Source organism: Scleropages formosus, chromosome 14 (genome assembly GCF_900964775.1).
Source record: "Scleropages formosus chromosome 14, fSclFor1.1, whole genome shotgun sequence".
Taxonomy (NCBI): Eukaryota; Metazoa; Chordata; class Actinopteri; order Osteoglossiformes; family Osteoglossidae; genus Scleropages; species Scleropages formosus.
Genome location: NC_041819.1, coordinates 23208817 through 23232163, shown reverse-complemented (window position 1 = coordinate 23232163; position 23347 = coordinate 23208817). Strand labels below are relative to the sequence as shown.

The window sequence follows — 23347 nt, the reverse complement described above, 5'->3', positions numbered from 1 at the left end:
TCCCCAGTATTGCAGCAGGTAAGGACATGACCTTTAAATCTGTAGGCTGTGGGTTTGAATCCCTTTCCTGCTAGAGTAGCCTTAGCTAAGGCGCTTACCTCAAATTACCACAGTAAAAGTACCCAGCTTAATAAACTATGTGAATACTGCAATTTACTGCAGCAGGTGGCGTAGCGGTTAGAGTCACAGTCTTTGGACTCAAAGGACGCAGGTTCGCATCCCCCTTCTGAATGGAGTACCCTTGAGTAGGGTCCTTACGCTGAAATACTACACTAAAAATAGCAATGGGAACAGAATCTTAGCTTCACAACAGACGGGTGTGTGTGTCATGGAGGAGTGTGTGGAACGCACCTGTGGGGAATATTAACAGCGTATGGATGTGAGAAGTGGGTCGGGTCGCGAACGCAGGTCTCAAACCCAGTGGCTGTGGAAATGGACCGATGTGAGTGGAGGACCATTGAACTCCAGTTGCTGTGTCTGTCTCTCTCTCTCACACACACACACACACAAAGCAGTAGTTCTGTGTTCACTTCCAATTCATTTGCTCAACTGTTGCCCCCCCCCATCTCAGTTATTAAACGAGCAGAGAAATTTACTCCCGAGGGGGAGGGGGGGGATGACGGACACAGAGGGAGGAAGGACAAACGGGAGGTTCGGAAAACACTCCGCTACCTGTCATGCAAATGAGGTGCTCTGAATGCGAGGGCGAGCGAGCGAGCGAGCGAGAGAGAGGACGATGGGCGGGGGAGTGTCCCACCCCACGGGGGGGAGGGGGGTTTCTTGGGCGCCCATCACAGGCATATTGCAGATGACACGCGTGAAGGGCAGGATGAAAGGGGTGGAAACGGCTGCTTCTTTCAGACAGGAACAAAGAGCGTCTCTGAAGGCCTCTCTCTCACACACACACACACACAGAGCGTCGCATTTGGGGCTGCCGCCTTCAACCTGAAAGGCTCGTGTTCGAAGCCCACCTCTCGCTGCAGTACCCTCAATCAAGGTACTTACCTTGCAGTAAAAATGACCCAGGCTGCTAAAGAGGTAAATCACAGTAATCGCTGCACTCCATTCTTACCGTACAAACGTAGATGTGAAAGCAGGTGACCAGTGGTCAGCGACCGGTCAGGAACCGGTTGGATTTCCCTCCTAATCTCAAGCAGGAACGTTTAAAAAGGACAAATTAAACATTACAGCGAAGCCCCACGAACACAATTTTTTACATGTTTACATTTTATTGTTATTTCACACTTTCCACCAAAGTGACTCGCAGTGGTGAGGTACTTGCACTGATTTACCCTCACGTGCAGATGGGTAATTCTCAATCAATTTGGGCCAAGTACCTCGATCGAGGGGAGAGCGGCAGGAGGTGGGATTCAAACTCAAGTGCTTCCGGATTGTTAGGCCAGAGCGCTAACCGCTGCGCCCCCTGCTGCCTCCCTTTAAACCCAAGTGTGTGTTTGCAGGAGACGACGACCGGAGCGGTCAGAGGTTTGGTCGGAAACTCCGACGGGGAACGGAACCGAAGCCCAACGGTCGTCCCTCTCGGGTCCGGACGAACCGGGTAGGGTTCCTCCGCTCTGGGGCTCCTCGGCTACGCGGGCCGGAACGCGGCACCTCGGTTGCAGGGGGACGCACTCGTGGCACAAGGGAATGGCTGCGATGCAGCGGCGTCACCAGACACATCGGGTGAGTTTCGGGGGGGGCAATAAAGACCTGCACCACCTCAGACACACGGAAAAATGCTGATACGAGGTAAAACAAGAGCAGTGCACAATGAAGGTGAAGCGAGCCATGATGGCTCCTGAACTGCCGAAGCGGAAACCCCACAAGTAAATCACATGTCCGCACGAGGGGGGGGGGGGGGGGGACAGAGCCAAGACAGAGGCAGCACCTCTCTCTCTCTCTCTCTCTCTCTCTCTCTCTCTCTCTCTCTCTCTCTCTCTCTCTCTCTCTCTCTCTCTCCCTCCCTCCCTCCCTCCACCCGCGGGGGTCGTTCGGGGGGCTCCGGGAGCAAGCGGCTCACGCGTCAAAAAAGCCGACGAGCTCTTTCACTCCTTCCGGTCTCAGCGAGACGGAGCTCCTTCATCACACCATTGTTTCATCACAACGTCTTGCACGCCGGTTGCATCTCTAACAGAAACCAAAAGTGGACGTCGGAGGAACTCTTTTTAATAACTCATATTTAATATACACTGTATTCAGAGTGACTCCATACAACATCAATACTGTACACACTGGACTGTAAATTCACATATAGAATCGGGATCAGGGGCGTGTTCGTAACTCGATTTGTTCGCATCTCAAGCGAAAAAAGGTCACTTTCAACAGGCCTTATTATCTGCACAATCAATAAAAGTGTACCTCCATTTCTTCTCTGGGAAGGTTCTGTAAAAGTCTCGGATATAGAGATACGATCAGATATAATCGGTAAAAAAATTATGGCACGCACACAGAGTCTGAAGCCGCTTGTCCCGAGCTGGGTCGCAGCGAGCCGGAGCCTAGCCCAGCGAGGGGGAGGGGACACACCCAGGACGGGATGCCAGTCCATCGCAAGGCTCCCCAAGGAGGACTCGAACCCAGACCCACCAGGGAGCGGGACCCGGCCAAACCCGCTGCGCCACCGTGCCCCCCCGTTAAAACAAGCTACTAAAAATGTATATAACATGCCGTCCAAACAAACTCCAGCGCAAACTGTTCACCGATTTACCCCATAAACATGGGCTATATTTTGCCATCGGGAGCACTGATAAGCAAGGAACACGAGGCAGGAGCTGTGAACACAGTGGAAGCGAGTTGGGTCTTATTGTGCGTCAGTGCACTTTGCTGCCAACTAGTGGCTGGGTGTGGAAATACAGGTGGGTAATTACAATTCACGTTTATTCATGTAGCTTTTGGCTTTTCCCCCCAGTGACGTACATCTCGCAGAAAACACAATGTGTTCATTCCATTCGGAGGAAGAGACACTTAGATGCAGACGTGTGATTCTTAAGTACAGTTAGATTGTTTCTTTCCACCATATGAACTGACGTTCATCACACCAGCAGCTGCGTACAACTTTATCTCAATATCGACGATTCCTGACCACCTTCCTAGTAATTTTTTTTGAGATATATAAACATTTACGCTACATTAGAGGAGTAGCTGTGTAAAGGTTTATCCAGCATGATCTTAAAGTTATAGCGTGTGAACATTTACACCTTACATGAACTTAAGAGAGGATGGGCGAAGTGAGTGTAGAAGAGGTGAGTTTTAAGACCCTTTTTAAATGCGGACAGGGATTCAGCAGTTCTGAGTGGGAGAGGGAGGTCGTTCCACCGCAACGGAGCCAGAACCGAGAATCTCTGCGCTTTACCTAACAAAGTTTGACGAAAAGTTCTTTGTAAAAATCAATCTTGACAAATGACAAGAAAATACTAACAAACAAACAAACAAACAAACAAACAAACAAATGGATACATTTATTGAAAAATTCATAGCCTCAACATTTGTAAGGAAAAGATGAAAGGGAAATGACACAAAATGAAAGGAGCTGTAAAGGAAAGCGCTGCGAGACGAGAGTTAACGCCGCGCCGCGAAAACCAAACGGGCCCGACCGAGCCGAGCGGTTCTGGACGTCCCCCCCCTCCCCCCCGGACGGCTTTGAAGCAGCGCATGACCCGAGTCTTCCTTACAGCGCATTACATCATCCGTCCTTAATCGCGCCGACTTGTTGCCGAGCTGACGGATCCTCCTTAAAAGAATAGGAAGGAGCAGCGGCGGCGCTCGCGAGGAGCAGGGAGCGATTATCCCGGAGCGGCACGGCGAGCGCGGCCTTAATTAAAAGCCCTTTCGTTAATGCGAGATGTCAGCGTGTCTGATGGGCAGAGACAGGCTCGGCGGAGGTGTGATGCGCCGGTTATTCTGGGCCCCCCTGCGCGGACCCTCGACATCTCCGACTTCGAAAGACCGACCACGAGCGCGGGCGGCCGCAGGCCGGCGATGGCGTTCCGAGCCTCGTCCCCGGACCCGAGGGCCTCCTACGAACCGCATGGAGACACGGCTCGGAAGCGCAGGATTTGTAGGTAAAAAGCATCATAAACGAGTTATTCATCTCGCTCCGCTGTCCGGAGCGGGTCAGTGTGGGGTTTAAGCCTTTAAAAAAAAAAAAAGCCTTAGTCGACGTGCCGTGTGGCGAAAGACGCAGCGAAAAGCCGAGTTCCCTTCGCTTCGGTTCCGCTTCCTACGAGAGCCACTCGAACCCAGAGCCGAAGTCAAACGGGGCCGAACGGATCTAGGGCTTCGACGTCCCGATTGCGTCCGAGGTCCTCGGCGCAAACGGCCCTGACGGCGACCTAACGGGAAATGGAATGACTGCTTTAACCGGGGACAGCGGGTAGAGACCAAAAGGTTGCAGGTTCGAATCCCACCTCCAGCTGTATTACCCCCGTGCAAGGAACTCCCCCTAAATCCCTACAATAAAATGACCAGCTGTATAGATGGGTAAATAACCGTAGGAAGATTAACAATGTAAGCTGCCTTGGAGAAAAGTGTCTGGAAAAAAATGAATAAATACACCGTGTGTGTGTGTGTGTGTGTGTGAGGCTCATCTGGTTAGAGGAAAGGAAAAACGGCTGTGTGCTTGCGTACGTGTCACTGCAGCGACCGATGGGTGCCAGCAGCTGCTAAGAGATGCCCTCCTTTCGCACGATAATTTGTAGGAACGGCGGCCCCCCGAGCGAGCGCAGTCGCCGCATCATTGCGGATTCCGTTGCGAAACGCAGACGAACGGATGTAACCGCCGGCTTATCGGGCCGCAGCTCCGCAAGCCCCCCCCCCCCCCCCCCCGCGTCCTCGTGCCGATCGTGACGGCGGCCACTAGCGGCGGAGAGCGGGACCGCAAAAACAAGAGGACCCGCAGCAGGTACGAGGCCCAGGTGCGTGCGTGCGGCGCTGCCCCGAGATACGAATATCCAACGGCTTCATGAACTAAACAAATAAATCGATAAACAAATAAAATGCGAGCAACCTGAGGCGCTCTGTCGATGAAAGGGCGTGTGTGTGTGTGTGTGTGTGCGTGCGTGTCTGCATACACACACCTGGGCCCGATGCCTTCGAGTTCCCACACACCTGCCGCACCCAGATGTTCTCCATAAATTACAGCGAGCTGGAATTACATTATAATAATACGTGTGTATTATGTGCAATCGTACGGAGAAGGAATTAAGGGTGTGTGTGTATGGGGGGGGGGGGGGGTCCTGTACACTTTGGGGCTGGAAGCGTGTTCATAACTCGTTCTGCTCGCACATCCGAAATGCCCGTGAGCAAAAGCTCAAGAACACACACCCCTCAGTCGATATTCAAGCCGGGTCGTGTGAAAGTGTGAAAATCTCACGCGGACATAATAAATACAAATATTAAACATTTGCATGACTTTTCAAGTCGTTTTTTTTATTTTATTACTGTTATTGACTTCAAAGAATATTAACATTAAAAAAAAAAAAAAAAAAACAAACACCCTCATTGTTGGCTGATACGTCTCATGACTGCGTGGAGCGTTCTTCACCGCGTCACTCATCACCGACACTCATCACCTTGTCGCTCATCATCGACGCTCATCTCCACTCGCTCGTCACCTCAACGCTCATCGCAAACGATCATCACCGCATCTCTCATCATCCTGACACCCATGACCGACACTCATCACCGTGTCACTCATCACCACAGTGAGGAACAAGAGCAGTAAACACAGCAGAGGTGAGTAGAACCAATGCGGCGCCTTTAGCCACTAAGCACAAACGCCTGGGCACAGAAACGCGGGTCGCAGAAACACCCGAAACGACATTATTAAACAGACGGGAAAGTGAGCGTGCGCATATATGCGAATATAGATATGCGAAAACTGACAACCGCTTGTGACACGAAGGGCCGGCGGAGGAGACGTTGCTAAAGGTCTCTGCAAAAAAAAGAAAAAAAAAAAAGCTGAAAAATTCACTGGATAAAAAGGCCTTAAAAACACGCTCAACATCCATTTTATGCGATTTGTTGTGAGAAAAAGTGGAAAAAAAACTGATAGAAATATGTAAACTATTCATTTTGTTGTTGGGAATCATTAGCAGCTTGATTTCAGAATGTGAAACGTTCTTAATGAAAGTAGGAAAAAAACGGGGAATATATTAGTGAACGGCGCCGTTTGATGTCGCGCCGTGAAGCGGAGCTAATTGCCTTTTCCGGCGCGGCGCGGGTTCGACGCGCTAATGGCCCACGAGCCGGGGACGAGGCCCACGGACCGCTTCGACCCCTCGAGCCGAAAGGGATTCGACCCAGAACGCTCCCCCGCTCCCCGGGGCTCGAACCCGGAACCGCAGCAGTTCCGATCCCTTGCGAGACAGGCGAGGCTTCGCTCATTTAACGAATTTGGGGGAAAAATCAGCTCGGGTTAAATGTGACCGAAACATTTAGGTCCATTTTCAATACCTGGACGCCGTGACTCCTCCTCCCTCCGCTCCTCGCACGGGATTTCGTCCGACTCGCCCCGGGAAGGAGGCGCGTCACTCTGCGCCTTTTCGGTGTCAAGAGGAGGTTCCAACTAGAAGGCGGGGAGTCATGGCAAGTAGGTGTTATTTCAATCACACGATTATTTACCCATTTACACCGCCGGGTGCTTTCACCGGAGTAAACTAGGGTAAGTACCGTGCTCGAGGGGGGATTCGAACCTACAACCTCCGGGTCCAAAAGCAGCAGCTCGCACCACTACATCAACACACCACTAGCTACTCCTCACACGTGGCACACATGCAGATATGCAAAGTCTGAGACTTTCGAGGACGGAAAATAGTATGTTTAACGCCAACACACGGGCTGCCAAAGAACGACCGGGTCTTCACGGTTCCGAAGAAGAGTGCGGTCATCGGGCCGTTGACCCTTTATTTACGCCGACGGTCACTCGCGTCCTCCAGGGCGACACACATCTCCGAACGTCTCAACGCAACAAGCGCATCGCACCGACAGGACGAGAGAGTTGGATGCGGACACAGTAGTTATTTAATAATTGTTTACCGTTATTAATAACCGCTTGTCCGACGGAGGCTCATGGAGGTCTGGAGCCTATCCTGGAAGCACAGGGCGTGAGGCAGGGTACCCCCAGTGTCCATCGCAGAGCAATCGCACACACTCGTTCACTCACACGCACGCGGAGGCTACAGTCAACTGAGAATCACCACTTCACCTCAGACACACATCTTCAGACTGTGGGAGGAAACCAGAGCACCCGAAGGAACCCGACACAAACCCGGGAAGAAAACGGCGAGGCCCTCGCGGTCCCGGATCCGCGAGGCACCAGCGCAGAGAGACGCGGCGCACAAATAACAAGATTTTGCAGCCGTCGCCGCGCGAACATCCGCGTAAAAAAGAACGCGGCTACGGGGGAGGGCGGGCAAAGGTCGATTCGATGCCCCCGAAAACACCGGAAATTAATAATAGGAGAAGAGCGTCGTAGTGCAGCTCCCGCAGCCGCCGTCCTCAGCGCTCAGTCACCCGGGATACGAGCTCAACTATTTTTATTTTGATGAATGTGCTGAGAAAATAACTAATTTCCTCTCTGCCTCCAAGCCATCTCCATAAAACACATTTCCTTGCAAAATTAATATTCCCATCAGCCCGATTAGACCGTCCAAGGAACTCGGCCGAGTTACGGGGGATAAAAGGTGCGACGGCCTTCGATTCCTCCTAAAGTGCAGATGCGGCCTCACGTCAATATTTCACACGATACTTTACTGTCGAAATGTTGCCCAAACAATTAACATGAACCTGCAGGAACATCAAAGTGTGTCGAGATAACATTTGTTACACGACCCTGACGGTGGTGCGTGGAGATCCAGATGGGTATGTGTTCTAAACCGTCTCAAGCATGACCCACCGACGACTTTCAGTTATTAATACCGAGTGCGTTAACGATTCCATTTTTTCACGCTCACAGTTACTGCTCTGGTTTCCTCCCACACTCCAAAGATATGGGATTCAGCTGAACTGACCCCAAATCACCAGTAGCGTGCGTGTTCGCGTGCGCGCGTCACACGCTCCGGCAACGCACTGATGCCCCGCTCAGGGTGCACCCTGCCTTAACGCCCTGTGTTTCCAGGATAGACTCTGGACCTTCACCACTGAGTTACACCAAGTTATTGATGATAATGGATTTCCAATGGAGAGAATGGCACTAGGTGGGGGGTGGGGGGTGGGGGGCGGGGCCAAGAGCCAAGCCCTCAGAGGGATGCTACGGGGGTGGGGGAGAGGGGTGGAGAGCTCCTCTGTGACCAGGGCACTGCTCCTCCATCTACACACATCTGATTATCGGACACTTTCCTCCAAGCTGCTCACGTTGTTACCTCTTTACACAGCCAGGAAATGTTTACTGCAGTAAATCGGGGTAAATAGCATGACCAATGGTACTATCGCTGGAGGTGGGACTTGAACCTGAGTCTGTTCAGCGGAAGGTGACGCCTCTAACCGCTGCACAACCTGCTGCCACACACACACACACACACACACAATAACAGCGTAAGGCAGGACTTTCCAAACAGATGGTGACGGGTTTCACACCCGTACACCTTTCAGCCGGGGACCTTTACCGCGCCGCTGCGGTAAACAAACGGTGAGCGGCGTCGGTCAGCGGAACAGCAGCTGGAGCTGAAGGAGAGAGCCGCCGAGGTGGACGCCAGACGCCGGGGCGCAGCTCCGTCGCGCCGCGAGAGCCCCGGACGCCTCCTAACTAGGCGTCGCCATGGTTACGGCCAGGACACCCGCGGCGCGGCGGGACGGAGGCGCCGTCGACCTTTCCGAGCCGATTCGTTCGAGGAGCTCCGCCGGGGGCGCCGTTTCAAAGAGACAACCTATCGAAGACAGACAAGAACCGCAGGGGCACGGCATTCGTTTGGACCTCATCATCTGCGCTCTTCGACACCGAGCTTCCGGAAACTTCCAGCCACGTAAAGGAAGCTAGAGATGCCCCCCCTCCCCCGCTCACCCACCCACCCACCCTGGCTGATGAAACGCACCTCCGCTGGGAGCTGTCAATCACCCGCAGACAGCTGGGAGCTGCGGGGGGGTGGCGGTGGGGTTGGGGGGAGGATGTGTGGCACCGCGGTACTCTCGCACCCGGGGGCGTAAATGAGCTCCCTGTGAGCCGAGGCGTTGCGGGGAGACAGTGACCAAGGTCACGCTTCACACACGCATGCGCATGCCAAGAGCCAGAAATCCAAACCCCCACACACACACACAGGGTTGGCTCTAAAATCAGTGTTTCACCTGAACGAGCAGCGTGTGAAGTGGAACCGAAAAAACACCGATTGCTGCACGATAATATTTTTACACTTATTAATTTACCAGATGCTTTTCTCCAAGGGGTCTTATTGAGCTATTTACACTGATTTACCCATTTCTTTTGTATTAATTCGGGATCAGTACCTTGATGAAGTGCACATAGTTGGGAGCTGAACCCGCGACCTTAGGGTTAAGGGTGCGGCTATAACCGCTGCGTTGCCACATCGGGCGAGAGGAAGTTAAACGTACGGATTGCACAAGCATCGTGCGTGTGTGCGCACCGAGTGGATCAGCCGGTTTCCCATCATGCACCAAGCCAGGCTCCCCCTTCTCCCAGGGATCCGGTCCAAGGTTCCGTTCGGAGCCGCGACACCGCGGCCTTCGAGGCTCCGGAGGTCTAGAGTCTAGCCTGGAAACACAGGGTGTGTCACAGGGCAATCACACACACACACACACACACACACACACACACTCACACGGGGACTGAGACAGACACATCTGAACCCGCGTCCAAACCCGAAGCCCAAGAGCACTACCCGCTGCGCCACCATGCACACCTCCACCACACGTCCAATCCCAGCATCTTCTCGCGAACGGACCATCATCCATACCTTTGCACTCCGCTTTCCTCGCGCGCTTCGCCCAGGTTAAAACGACGCGCCCATCGCCGTGACGACGAACGCTTTGCATCGGCAACTCATTCTCATTCGAGGGGGTATTTCTCCACACCGGGGGGATTATTTTCCTTTTCAAACTGAAACCATTAAAGTTCCGACGCCTTGTTTTTTTTTTTTTTTTATCCCCTCTGAAGGATTTACCGTCTTGATCCAAACACCCCCCCCCGAACATACAGGACGTGTGAATACAATATTCATTTTGCTGCAGGAGGACAGTCGTTGCATAACAATGAGATGCGCTAATGAAACCGAACCGAGCGGCAACCTGCAGTACATACATATTAACGCGGGAGGCCCCTCCCTCGGCTTCCCCTTCCCCTTGACCTTTCGCCACTTTATCTCACCTTGATTTTTACCGCGCTAAGCCCGCAATGCATTCCGCACATGGCCGCTCCACGCCGCCCGCGTACATCATTAGCAGGCGTGCGCCCGAGCAACGAGGCCTTACCACCCTCCCACCACCCCCCCCCCTTCCCTCGGATCCCGTTTCCGCGCACGTCGGCCCCTTCGTCCGGGGCTTCGCCCGTGACCCGTGAGCGTTCGACGGAGCCTTTCGCATCTACTCCTTCATCCGACGCCTTCCGCCAAGGTCGCTTTACCGCGTTTGGTCTGCACGCTAAGCCGCTTACACCGATGTACCCGTTTTAGACGGCTCGGTAATTTTTACCGTACCAGTTCGGGGAAGGTACCTTGATCAAGGGTACTCCGGCAGGATGCGGGATCCGAACAGAGGTGACGACTTTAAGCGCTACGCCACCTACAGAGCGATGCGAACCCTATAGGGACGCTCATTGATCCTGTATAAAATATTACAACAAACTTGTGCGATAAATGTTAACATTTTAATTATATTTACACGCATTTAAATATTAAATTATTAAATATTAAAATCAACATATACGTAAAATGAATAAAAGACTGTGATTTACACCCCTGACTCTACTTACCTACTCGGTTTAACCGGTAAAACTTGGGCTTCGCTTATTTTTACACCTGCACTACCGTGTTTTTACTACACACACACGATTTCCTCGTGACACACCGGTCTTCACGAAATGCCCGTCGCGCGGTAAAACGAAGGGTCGCGACGGGTTTCGGCCCCACCGCTTCTCCAGCCCGTCGCTCACGGCCTTGTCTGGACGTCAAAACTACACGTTCGATTTGCTGCCCTTTTCATATTTACCTCAAGCGGTTCATTAAAAATCCCGCTCATCTCCGTGGGGGGGGGTTCACTCCGCGCTCGCTGCTTCCTGACGCCTTTCCGCAAGGTGACTTGCGGCGTGAGCTTTTCACACTGACGCACTCATACACGGATTTACCCCTTTAGGCAGCTGGGTAATTTACCGTATCAGGTGGGGGAAAATCCCTCGATCCCAGGAACTACAAGAGGACGTTGGATTTTGGCTCCTTCGGTGACAATCAAAAGACCTCTAACGGCTAGGCCGCCTGCTGGCCGAAGTAAACTATGCGGAACGTTGTGAAATTAAAACACAGGGAGAGGGGGGTCTGCAGTGTGTGTGTGTGTGTGCGCGTCCCATATCTGCACCACGTCACACAGTCGGTGGCGCTCCGTTACGAAGAGACGCCTCGGCCTCGAACGTCCTCGCTTCGGTCCGTCTCGGATACGACGCGGTTCGATTACGGGGCGATTCGATCGCTCGCGTTCCGCCGGGTCGGCGTCTCGAAACCTTAAACCTTAAACCTCGGACGAGACGCGGAGGCGACGGCGTCGGCTCACCTTCCCGAGGAGCCGACGGCTGACGGGCGGCGTGACGGGATGGGCCTCTTGAGCAGGAAACCTGTTCCTCAACATAAAGGATTATTTTCACAAAAAGTGCACAGAAAGATCATTATTATTATTATTAAGAATTTATTATTGTTATTAATTTTTATTATTATTGTTATTAATAAGAATAATAAAAAAATTTATCTGCACTTTTTGTGAGCAGAATTTTGTCCATATGTATTGTCTTTGCACAGTTTGTACATTATTTTTATTATTCTTGTTTTTGCACAGTTTTTACATTTTTATTATTATTAACTTTTTTTGTGCCTTTTTGTGAGCAAAGTACTGTGCGCGTGGCTTTTACATTGTCATCATCATTAGTATTGAAAAATATGTTTAATAACATTCATTTCGCTAGTAATTTTCTCCAAAGCAATTTACACAGTGTGAGCTTTGCGGACTACGCCGATTCCCCCCATTTGTAGAGCAGGGTAATTTTACAGTATCAATTCAGGGTAAGTACCTCGATCGTGGGTAACTTGGCAGGAGCAAGGATTTCTAGGAGGGATTCGAACCTGGATCTCTTGAGTGCAAGGCAGCTGTTCTATCCACCACCATTATTATTATTATTGTTATTTTTACCAACTGCAATGATAATAATACTTTATAAAAACAACAGCAACAACTTATACAACCTAATTACCTTTATTGGCCCATTTACAGAGCAAGGTCATTTTTACCATACCGGTTGAGGTCGAGCAAAACCCACGCCGTCGCGACCGTCCGGCTCCAGCTACCACGCCGCCCGCTGGTCCGACGACTGGAGTCGAGCTCACGGACCAAACGGAATCCTCCCCGGCGACCCCGCACGGCTCACCCCTCCCGAGTCCACGCCCGCGTGCCCATGAAGGCAAAGGATGGGGAAAACGGACTAAGCGCGGGATGCGACCCTTCTTTGGACGGGTCGGCACATTTTCGTAGGGGACCGGTTCCCAGGGGGGTCGCGGTGCTGGGGACCCGCTCGAACCGTCACCGCCGAGCTCCACCGGTCCTGCCGGCACCGACCGTGGCTTCGCCGCACGCCGACTCCACCTTTGTCCACTAAACCAGGGGGTGTGTGGGGTTGCGTCTCAGGTCTCCGCGATTTGCATCGAACCCTTCCCCGGTCAGACACGCCCCCGCAAGGCTCACGCCGTGCCCGTCAGCAGGCGCTCCGGGAAGCCAAGCAGCTGGCTTATCCCCCCCACCCCCCGTGCCATCTGCACAGCGAGCCCTTGACACACGCCGACAGGCTCCGCCCACCGCAGCCCGGGTCCCGTGACCCTTCACCCCACCTGGGAGCGACAGAAGCGAACCGCAGCGTAAACCTTACAGAACAGCCCTAAAATCGAGTATTTATTGATAACATTTTTACTGCTGCGTAGTATTTTTACCCTCATCACATGACACCTCGCCTGATTATGAATAACTGAGGTCGAATTCATTTACTCGTTATTAATTTAGCCGATGCTTTTCTCAGAAGCGACTCACTGCGTTCGGGTACTTGCACTGATTTAGGAACTAGAGTGGGAGTCGGGTTTGAAACTGGGGGCTTTGAGAGCAAGAGGACTCCTGTAACCACCGCGGGACCCGCAGCTGAGCGACTGCCCTGGGACTTGAACTCACAACCTGCACGGATACCGTAGTAATTTCACGTACGGCCAACTATCTGTCTGTCTTGTGCTGCGTCGCAGGAACCGAACCGAACCGAACTGAACCTTGCGTCAGATACTCAGGTCGCCAAGCGCTGCTCTACCTGCTGGGTTCACAGCCCCCCGGCGACTCCTCTGCGGAGCAAGTCTGAACCCCCGGGAGTCACAAGACCTGCATTTTCACACGCGACACAACTTGATCGGGGCTCCGGTCGGCGAACCGAGAGCAGGTGAGCCTGGGGTCACACTCCACACCGGGGCAAGACGGGAAGGTAAAGTGATCCGACAAGCGGAGGGTAAACGAAGGGCTCGGTATCACCTGCTTCACCCCCCAGGGGCAACTTTTCCCAGCCGGACCACCGCCGCAGTACCCGATGGGGGCTACAGGGGGCGCCAGGTAGCACAGCGCTTAGAACTTCCACTTCACAGCAGAACCTGGGTTTGAATCCCAGTTACTGCGGTTGCACCTTGATCGAGGTACACACCCTGCACCAACACAGTAGAAATTACCTCACGCCGCAAGGCGCTCGGAGAAACGCTCAAAATACCGAAATAATAAAATGAAAGAATACAAGGGGGTGGGTTCATATCCCAGAGGCGGAGCTGATAGGGAACCTCGTAAAAGGGATTGCGGTGGAGCAGCGGCGGCGCTGGTGGTGCACCGGTGTAAACCTGTAAGCTTCGCATAAGGGCGTCCGCTTAACAATGCAGGGTAAACGAGGTAAAAGGAGCGCTTTGTTTGGGGCACAACGTGCTTTCGGTGCCCTGGAATCACTTGGGGGGGGGGGGGGGGGGAATAAATAAAATAAAAAAAACAAACAAGAGTAATTTTAGGGTAAGGACCATGCTCAGGTGGACTACAGCCAGAGGTGGGATTCAAACTTACAACCTTTGGATCCAAAGGTAGAGGTTCCAACTGCTATGTTATTGGGTTACCGGAGTTTTACAGTACAATTTACCATTCCCACACCCTCCGGAAAGGCGGAGTAACGCACTCAGGTCGAGGGCGAACAGGAAACGAGGGTCGTGAGCCAGCGGTTCGCCCGGCGTCCAAGGGTCCGCTTCGCCTCCATCCTCGGCCCCTCGCCGGGGGGTTTCCGAAGGCGCCGTCAGCTCCCACGCGACGCCTCCGCGAAACGCGGCGGCCAAACGAGGCCCGGGAAGCAGATTGCGGCGCTCGGCTCGGCCGCCTGCCTGGAACCCCGAGCAGCTTGTGTTGTCGTACATTAGCGAACGGCGGAGTCCCGCCGGGGTTCGAGCCAAGATCCCCGCGGCTAAACAACGCGCGGAGACGGATCCCGAGGACGAGGCGCGGGCGCCGCGCTCTCGCCTTCCGTTATTTTGACGCTCTTCCCCAAAGCGAACACACCCGTCCCCCGTGAGCCGCTCCTAACTGCTCCCCGGAACTGAGCACGGCACCACCTGGAGCCGGACGCCACGCCTAATACTTCATTCCACATTTTATAATCGGAGAAAATTCCAGTTGGTTCCAAGCCCATCCCGACCCAAAAGTAAAACGTAAATCACTTTTTATTTACAACGGGGGGCGCGGTGGCGCAGCAGGTTTGACCGGGTCTTGTTCTCTGGCGGGTCTGGGGTTCGAGTCCCGCTTGGGGTGCCTTGCGATGGACTGGCATCCCGTCCTGGGTGTGTCCCCTCCCTGGTTCATCATGACCCTGGTTGGGACAAGCAGTTTCAGACTGTGTGTGTGTGTGTGTGTGTGTGTGTGTAAAACTTGTTCAAATGGAATTAAGAGCAATAACAACTTTGTACCCACTGCTGTTACAGTTACTCACTGAGCTCACACTCCTTTTCAAAAGGCACTTACACTGTTAAGGTTACAGTTATTTACCCATTTACACAGCTGGGCAATTTAGAGTAAGTACCTCGTTCAGGGTAAGTACTACAGCCGGAGGTGGGATTCGAACCTGCAACCTTTGGATCCAAAGCCAGTAGCGCTAACAACTACAATACCAGCTGTCCCCACAACAAAAATATATTCTGCTAAAAAAAAAAAAAAAAATTGTTTTATAGGGTGAACTCGCTGTACATGTGTGTCACATTTAAATTACGAGAAAACGAAAGCAAACGCACACGTGCAAACGTGCCGGACCGCCGAGAGCACCGGTACGCCGTTCCCACAATGCAGTGCGTCTCACAGCAGTTTTCAAGCGCGCTTATAGTTTACCACGTCGGGCCAGATTTTACACACCCGACGAATAGAAATCGACACCGAGGGAGAGTAAGTGATGCGAGTAACCGTGGACCGGGTACGGCAAGAGCCGCGTATCGGGAGGCCGAACGACGGGAGCGGACAGCATTACGGTCCTTACAGCGATTTACCCACGTACAGAGCGGGGTCATTTTTACCGTGCCAATTCAGGGTAAGTTTCACACGGGAGGCGGGATTCGAACCCGGGTCCCGCGCTACGGATCGAGGCAAGTAAGGTCTCATCGCTCGGGTTTTATTTCACGCAACTTTCACCCGACGGTTTTATTGTTCCAGCAGGACAGACGAGACACCGGGCTGCTTGGGGGATGGGGGGCGGGGGGGGGGCTTCCATGCTGAAAATAACAATTTCATCCAGCGTGCTGCTGTCTCAGGCCAACAAAGACGGGCCTTTAAAGGCGTCCATTAGCGCTGGCAGGTCATCTGTTCTTCCTCCCCTCCCCCACACACACACACACACACACACACACACACACACACACTTCCTGCTCCTCTGTGCCTTTAAGCAGATGGCCGGCTTAGAGCGGGCAGCGGCGCTGGCTTGGTCCCTGGCGACCTACTGAGAGGCGGGGCTGTGGGGGGGTAGTGGGGGGGGGCAACTGAGCTGACGCAATGCGATCCATAGCACCCCCTCCCATCCCCTCCCCTCCCCCACTGCGCCTGACCTTTGGGATGCGCAGCGCCCCTCGCTGTGCTTTTCCTCCGCCGCCCGCCGCCGTCGGAACGGGGGCCGAGCAGATGTCCGCGTCCTCCGGCCCGCATCCCCTTCCCGGCCCAGGGACGACTACCCAGCATCCCTTGAGAACGAGCGCCGCCGTTGCTCTTACGCCCCGTTGCCCCCTCCGTGCAATTCGCATTCCTCCCCGGGACGCGCGCGGTGCCGCACTAAGTGCGTCGCGGGACCAGCTGTTCCCGGCCCGGCAACCAACCCTGACCGCCATTTCTTTTCTTTTTTTTTTTTAAATTAATTTTTTAATGATCAATAGGATCAACGGGGCGGAATATCAAACGCGACGTCCTTGCAGATGACAGGTGCCGCAAACAATTAATTTCTCGCACGTGCGCCGCGGGGACCGAGCCGCGATCCGAGGAGCCATTTTGACGACTCGAATGCGACGGGAATATTAATCCATCCGTCGCCGAGAAGGGGGACCGTTGCCGTTTCCGCCGGACCGCGTTCCTTCGCCGCGTCCCCCTCATCCCTCTCGTCCCCGCAGCCCGGAAGCGAGTCCGGTATTAACCGGGGCCGCGGCTATGGCGCAGGCGCAGGCCCCCGCTCGGGTCACCCGGCGCCCTCTTTCGAGTCCCACCTTGAGCCGCCGGAGGACATAAATATTTACGGGGGAGGGGAGGATGGGCACCGGTGAAATGACAGCGGCCGTCGGACAGGCTGCCGTTTTCTTAGCACCGTCTCCCGAGAGAAGCGGCACTTAGGAGGCGCCCCGGCTTCCCCGCGGCCTCGCGTCCTTGGAGGACGGCGCCGCAAATAGCCGACGCCGGAGGCGACGAGGAGCCGTCGCGTTCCCGTTCCTCGCACCCCCCCCACCCCCGCATCGCCTGCCGGACAACCCGGGTTCGAATCCCACCCTGCGGCGCCCTCGATCGAGGCCTTCGCCCTGAGCCGCTATGGTAAAAATTACCAGTCCGCATAAAATAGTAAATCGCTGTCAGGATGAGAGAAAAAGTGTTGAATAAACGAATAAAGGAATTTACAAATACGGAATTTTGCCATAAAAGGAGCCGGTAACCTTCTGGACACACATACAGCCCGCTGTCTACACACACACACAAAACGGAGCCTAACCCGGCAACACAGGGTGTAAGGCTGGAGGGGGAGGGGACACACCCAGGACGGGACACCAGTCCATCCCACTGTGCTCCAAGCGGAACTCGAACCCCAGACCCACTTGAGAACAGGTCCCGACCAAACCTGCTGCACTCCCCCTCAACATCACCTATTATTATTATTATTATTATTATTATAATAATAGTTCTTATTATTAGCTATTATTTAGCTATTTAGCTGCCACCTTTCACCAAGGCAGATTACAATTAAAGGTTTGTACATGACCTACTCCCCATTGGGTCATTTTTACTGTAGTAATTTAAGGCACGTACCTTATTTAAGTGTGTTACATGGGAGCAGGGACTCAAACCGATGTCCCTCAGGGGCTCTGACCAAGGTGCCGGACTCCCGTCGAGGACCCGGAGCGCGGAGCCCGTGACCCGCCGATCCTCGCCGTCCGCCTCCGGGCAAAAAAGCCGCCGCCAAGCGGACGGAGGAGCCGCCTAATAATATTAGTTCACGTCCCGCTAACGGTGACCCCTTCGGACAACACGGCGTCCCGAGGGCCTCACGCCGAGCAGGAGGAAGGAAGCAGCCAAAGAACAAGGGGCATCCATGGTGGCTTCAAGAACCCAACACACAACCCATCCCCCGAACAACCGGCCGATTACCGCGGTATTACAGCGGCAAAACCGTGTTGCCCATCATTATTTCATTGGTAGTTTCAAAAACCACACCGACACTTTTGCAGACCTCTTGAAAAGCAGAATATTTAGAGCGGCCTTTTGTTTCAGCCCCTTTCCCCATTATTATTATTATTATTATTATTAATATTAATAATAATGGGATTCATTACCGGTAGAGAAGTTGTTCGCGCTGTTGTCTTTAGGCCCAAATGTCGCAGGTTTGATTCCCGCCTCCAGCTGACCCTAAATTGGTCCAGTAAAATTACTCCGCTGTATTAATGGGTAAATAACTAAGTATCTTAACACTGTAAGCTGCTTTGGCAGAAAGCTAAAGGAATAATGTAAACTATTCCTAGGTGTAGGTATTTATCCAAAATACCTTGTGTTTTTCACCACATTGTACAGAAGAGTTAGAATTTTTTAATCAAATCAATTACAATTAACCCCCTTGTTCCAGGCTACTACTGGGATACGAACTAGCAACCCTCAGGCGACGCAATCTGAGACCTTAACCACTTTCCGCCAGTGCCAGCAAACGATGGCGGAAACGTACAAAGCTGCTGCTTCGCCTTTCCTACGGCGACCCCGCCCCCGCTCCAAGCGCTCGTTCGGAACACCCCAGAGGTAATGGGAGGGACGATCGCCCCGAGCAGGCAAATCGGTCGCGGGGAAGGAGTCCGGGGACAAACGCAGAAGTGAATTCATTTCCATCGGTCAGCGGCCGACTGACAGACCTCGGCGAACGCTTCGCGCTCCGGCCCAATCCCAGAAATCCATCTCACTCACAAATGCTGCTACCGTTGCCGATGGCTGCAGGTGGCCATCGCGTTTGACGACGGATGATCGGTCGCCCGGGAAACGCACCCCGACACTCCTACGCTTTGATGATATTTTACAAACGCTTTGCATATTACAGTGCTTTCATTATAGTATTAAATTAAATACTAATTAACAATTATGTGCATTTAGCTCTCGATTCCCCTCAAAGCGACATCACATTTTAGTTTTGTACAGGGAGCTACTTACAATCGGAGTCGTTTCACTGCATCCGCTCAGGGTGGGCACCTTGGTCAGAGGCACTGCAGTCTGGGCAGGGCCTGTTAAGTACGGTTGAGAGGTGATGGGCTCTAGCCACTACGCCCCCCGCTGGCCTATTTCATTCCACATTTAGTTATTTAGTATAAAGCTTAATTTAAAGTGTGTGGGGTGGGGGGCTGTAACCGCACTAGTAGCTTGTTTAGGGAGGAAATGGGGTAAATCACATCCCTCTGAAGGGGGGGGGGGGTACATGTCCTCCCCGATCCGCCCCGCTACTTTAAACTCATTCCAGATATACGTTTGCCGAGCGGTGCTCCCGTCCCTCCGAAGACCAGCGTGATGAAGCTGGGAGGAATTCGGCTCGCCGCCAAACGCGCGCGCGCTCCTCGCGCCGCGGCGGCCGCCGAGGGCGGACGGAAACCGCGCCCGGTCCCCCGGCGGCAAAGACGCATCGTTCCTTGTCGAGCCGCGGCGGAAAATGCGCAAGTCGCCCAATTAACGACGGCAGCACAGGGCATCACTTATCCCCCCAAAACCGCCCAGTGGCGCAAGAATCCTTCGCGGCGCTGAGCAGGGAAAACGGGTCGGCGGAAGGAAATCTCCGCACCGCATTCATCCGGACATCGTCGGTCACCTTGGAGAACGGTGCGGTTTGCCACCTCAGATTTAGGGAGGGGGGAAAAAAAAAAAAAAAAAAAAAACGCCACGGTCTGAAGGTTCCCAAATTTTCTCATTTCTTGCCAAAGGATGCTCCATAAAGAGGCCCAAAAACCCAACTGCGGCCTGACCTCACAAAACAAACGTGAATCTATGGGATCGGAAACAAGCCCCGCTATTTACGACACGCTGAAAGCAGACACCCACTCGCATTAATTATAAAGCATAACTGAGCCCAGAGAGGCTCTATCTGCAAGCCAATTTGCTCGTTCTCCCTTCCAACAGATGTGCCGCGTTGCATCGAGTACAGCGTAAAAACGTCCAGCTTCGTCACCGGAACCACTCGTTTATTCTCCGTCGCCGTCCTCCGAAACGACTCACGAGCTTAGGTTTGCGCGCTAAGCTACTTACGGCGATTTACCCACCGACGGCCGGCTCATTTTTACCGCGCCAGTCCGGTGCCGCGCGCTTCAGCCGGAGGGGCATTTTAAATGGGTTCCTTTAAGCACACGGCGACAGATCTAACCACGACTCCACCTGCCGCCCCTTGACAGCTAGACAGCGCAAAATAAATGTTTAAAAAAAAAAAAAAAATCTATTACCAGAAGGGATGGACTAGATCAAAAATAGGCCCTGCTATTTGCAACATGCCCCGACTCACATTAATTATAAAGCGTCGCTCAGCCAACGTAGCTTCTCAAGTCTTGTTGGTTTTTGGAAGAAATTACTTTGTAATTAATTAGCCTTGATTGACTGGAAATAACCAGCTCGGAGAACGACTCTCAAGATACAAATCGTGCGAAAATAAAATCGTTACACGAGGAATCATTAAACTGTAATTTGTGTTTGTCACAAAATATTGGTAATAGTGCAAAGTAGCTTTGTACTCTTTGCTTTTTTCCACTCCTAAAAAGCAGAAATAATACGTTGCTATGTCAGTAAGGACACAATTACAATCATCAGTCCAAGTACACGCTCGTTGCACGTCATTCTTTAATTACACCCCCTTTATGCATTTTCAGAATAAAGACAAGTCTGATGATTTTAAAGAAAAGTTGGGTTTTTTTTTCCCCCCTCAAGTGGCCTAGAAGGATCGAGCCCTTCTGGAATTGTCCTACTGTGTTAAGATTGCTGCCCTGTGTCTCATTACAAGAGCTCTACGCTCTTGCAGCTCTTAATAGCGGTTAAGAATATCAGTAAAAAAAGAAAGATTAAAAGACAAACCTGGGAATGGAGGTTTACGATTAGGAGGCCGCGGACGTGACCGAACGCTCAGGCTGCCGGCATCGCTGTTCTGCAGAACGCACCGTGACATGGCAACTCGCTTTGTTTGCACTGATGCGCGATCACGGCAACGGGAACGTTCACCTCATGGGAACAAACAAATGAAAAAGGGGAAATGCGCATTTCGGCGCGGCGTGCAACCCGAGGGGAAGCGTGCGATACTTATAAACTTCAAAGCCTGACTGGCCAGAAACGGTGGCCCCACGGCAGAAGCGCCATGACATGCTGCCCGACTGAAGCAAACACCCAGATGTCTTCTGAACAATCCCCTGGTTTTCTGGGTAACTTTCACCGTGGGGGAATCCCTCAAGCCTGGAGAAGAGGGCCGAATCCATAAAAGTTTTCCACCGATCCCTCAACATTTTTCAAAATGGTCCGTACCAAAGTACACAGGCAAAAAGAAAGTCAATTCCATTCCTTAAAAACATTTATCATGAACTTGGTGAACCAGCAAAGGATGAACCTGAGTACATTTTTTTTTTTTTTTTTAAATTAAAAAAAATACAGATAAGCGTCGCTTAATGACGAGGATACATTCTGAGAAATGCATCATTAGGCAATTTTATCATTGTGCAAACGTCATAGACTGTACTTATACAAACCTACATAGTATAGCCTCGATCATAGACTATACTTATACACACCTAGATGGTATAGCCTTGATCACAGAGTTTTCTTATACAAACCTAGATGGTATAGCCTCGATCATAGAGTGTACTTATACACACTTAAGATGGTATAGCCTCGATCACAGAGTGTAGTTATACAAACTTACAGGGTATAGCCTCGATCACAGAGACTTATAGAAAACATAGACAGTACTGCCTCGATGCAGTCAAGAGACGCGGTAAACATGAGAGTTATGATGCTACTGCCAGCCTAACACAGCGTACTGTTTACAGTAAACTTTCTTTTATAAGTAGAAAGAGCACACTGTAAAATAACGATAAGTACAGTATAGTAAATACATAAACCAGAAACACAGGCGTTTATCACCAAGTATTATGTACTGTACATAACTGTATGCGTTACACTTTTTATAGTCGATAAGAATTTTTCAGCTCCATTATAATCTTATGGGACCACCGTCGTACAGCCGGTCAGTTGTTAAGCGACGCGTGACTGTACATACAAGAAGCCTTAAGTGGTTTGTTCCCAGAAAATAATTTTGAAATAATTTCACTTTTCTTTTTCGTCACATCAGTGAAGCGTTTATAAATCACGCACACAACTGCGGTGCCAAACAGGCCTATGTATTTGTTCACGCTGCACCGCAGGCGTCTCTTCCCAATCTGCACGTGGCCACGATTTTCAATACAGGTCGTTTCGTTTCCTTCCCTGACACCATTTTCCATTTCGGAGAATCTTTCTGAAGTCCACGTGAGAGCGGCGATCGTTCATTAAAAAAAAAAAAAATACTTATTTCATTACATTTTGTTTATCTCATTTAACTTTTCTTCTCCATTAAATTATACATCAACTATAAATAAATCTGCAATTTTCTATATTTAAGGTCCGCTGGCTCTGCAGGCTATCCGCAAACGATCCATGAAAATTTCATTTTGCCGGTGGGAGGCACAGAACCCCTAGACATACAAAGGTTATAGCGTACTACCTGACCCGCAACATCTTCCTTGAGTCCTCAACACCGACACGCTCGGAGCTTCTTCATGCCACAAAACCCAAATGGAAGGGAATCAACCCTGAGCGGTTTGGGTTACGGGAACGAGAAAAAAAAGGACCTAAAAGTGACGCATGACATTACAAGCCACACTTCGCACGTTACAAAGAAATGGAGCGACTTCTATGCAAGCGACGAGGGTTTTTTCACGCGCCGCCAAGCGCCCACACCGTCTCCCGCGATCCAACCACCTCTGGTACGGAGAGGGGACGAACGCGGCATACGTCACCTCCGCAGTGACGGACTTCTAGAGAAACTCCAATAACGGCCGCTGTAATAATTAAGATGTTATTATCATTATAGTGGTTATTAACTGAAATTATGAGCCTCGCTTGCATCACTGGGTCAGTCGGCAATAAAGAAAAAAAGTCTTTGGAATGAATACCCTTCGAGTGGAACGCAGTGAGTTCGGTCGCCTTGCAATCGAAGGTCCCCGGTCGAAATCCCCAGTCCCGCTGTAATGCTCTTGATCGAGGTCATGACCCTCCGTTAATACGGTAAAAGTTACCCTGCGCTATACTTCGGTAAATCGCTGTAAGATATGCTGGAGAAGAGAGTCGGAGGAAGCGTCGCGCTTTTCGGAGGCGCTACAAAGCGTGC

General features: G+C 52.0%; 1 protein-coding gene across 2 annotated transcripts in view; it reads right to left on the bottom strand.

The window, feature by feature from the left end:
* Positions 1-21135, bottom strand: part of LOC114912193 (bromodomain adjacent to zinc finger domain protein 2B-like) — a 31914-nt gene extending 10779 nt beyond the window's left edge. Inside the window, exon 1 of one of the 2 annotated variants that reach the window (XM_029257888.1) lies at positions 21007-21135. In XM_029257888.1, coding sequence (XP_029113721.1) covers positions 21007-21097 — 91 coding nt within the window. In that variant the 5' untranslated portion in view covers positions 21098-21135. Of the gene's footprint in view, positions 1-11706; positions 11831-21006 lie in introns of those variants that run through there. The other variant, XM_029257889.1, reaches the window with a different exon arrangement.
* Between the last annotated feature and the right edge of the window lie 2212 nt (positions 21136-23347).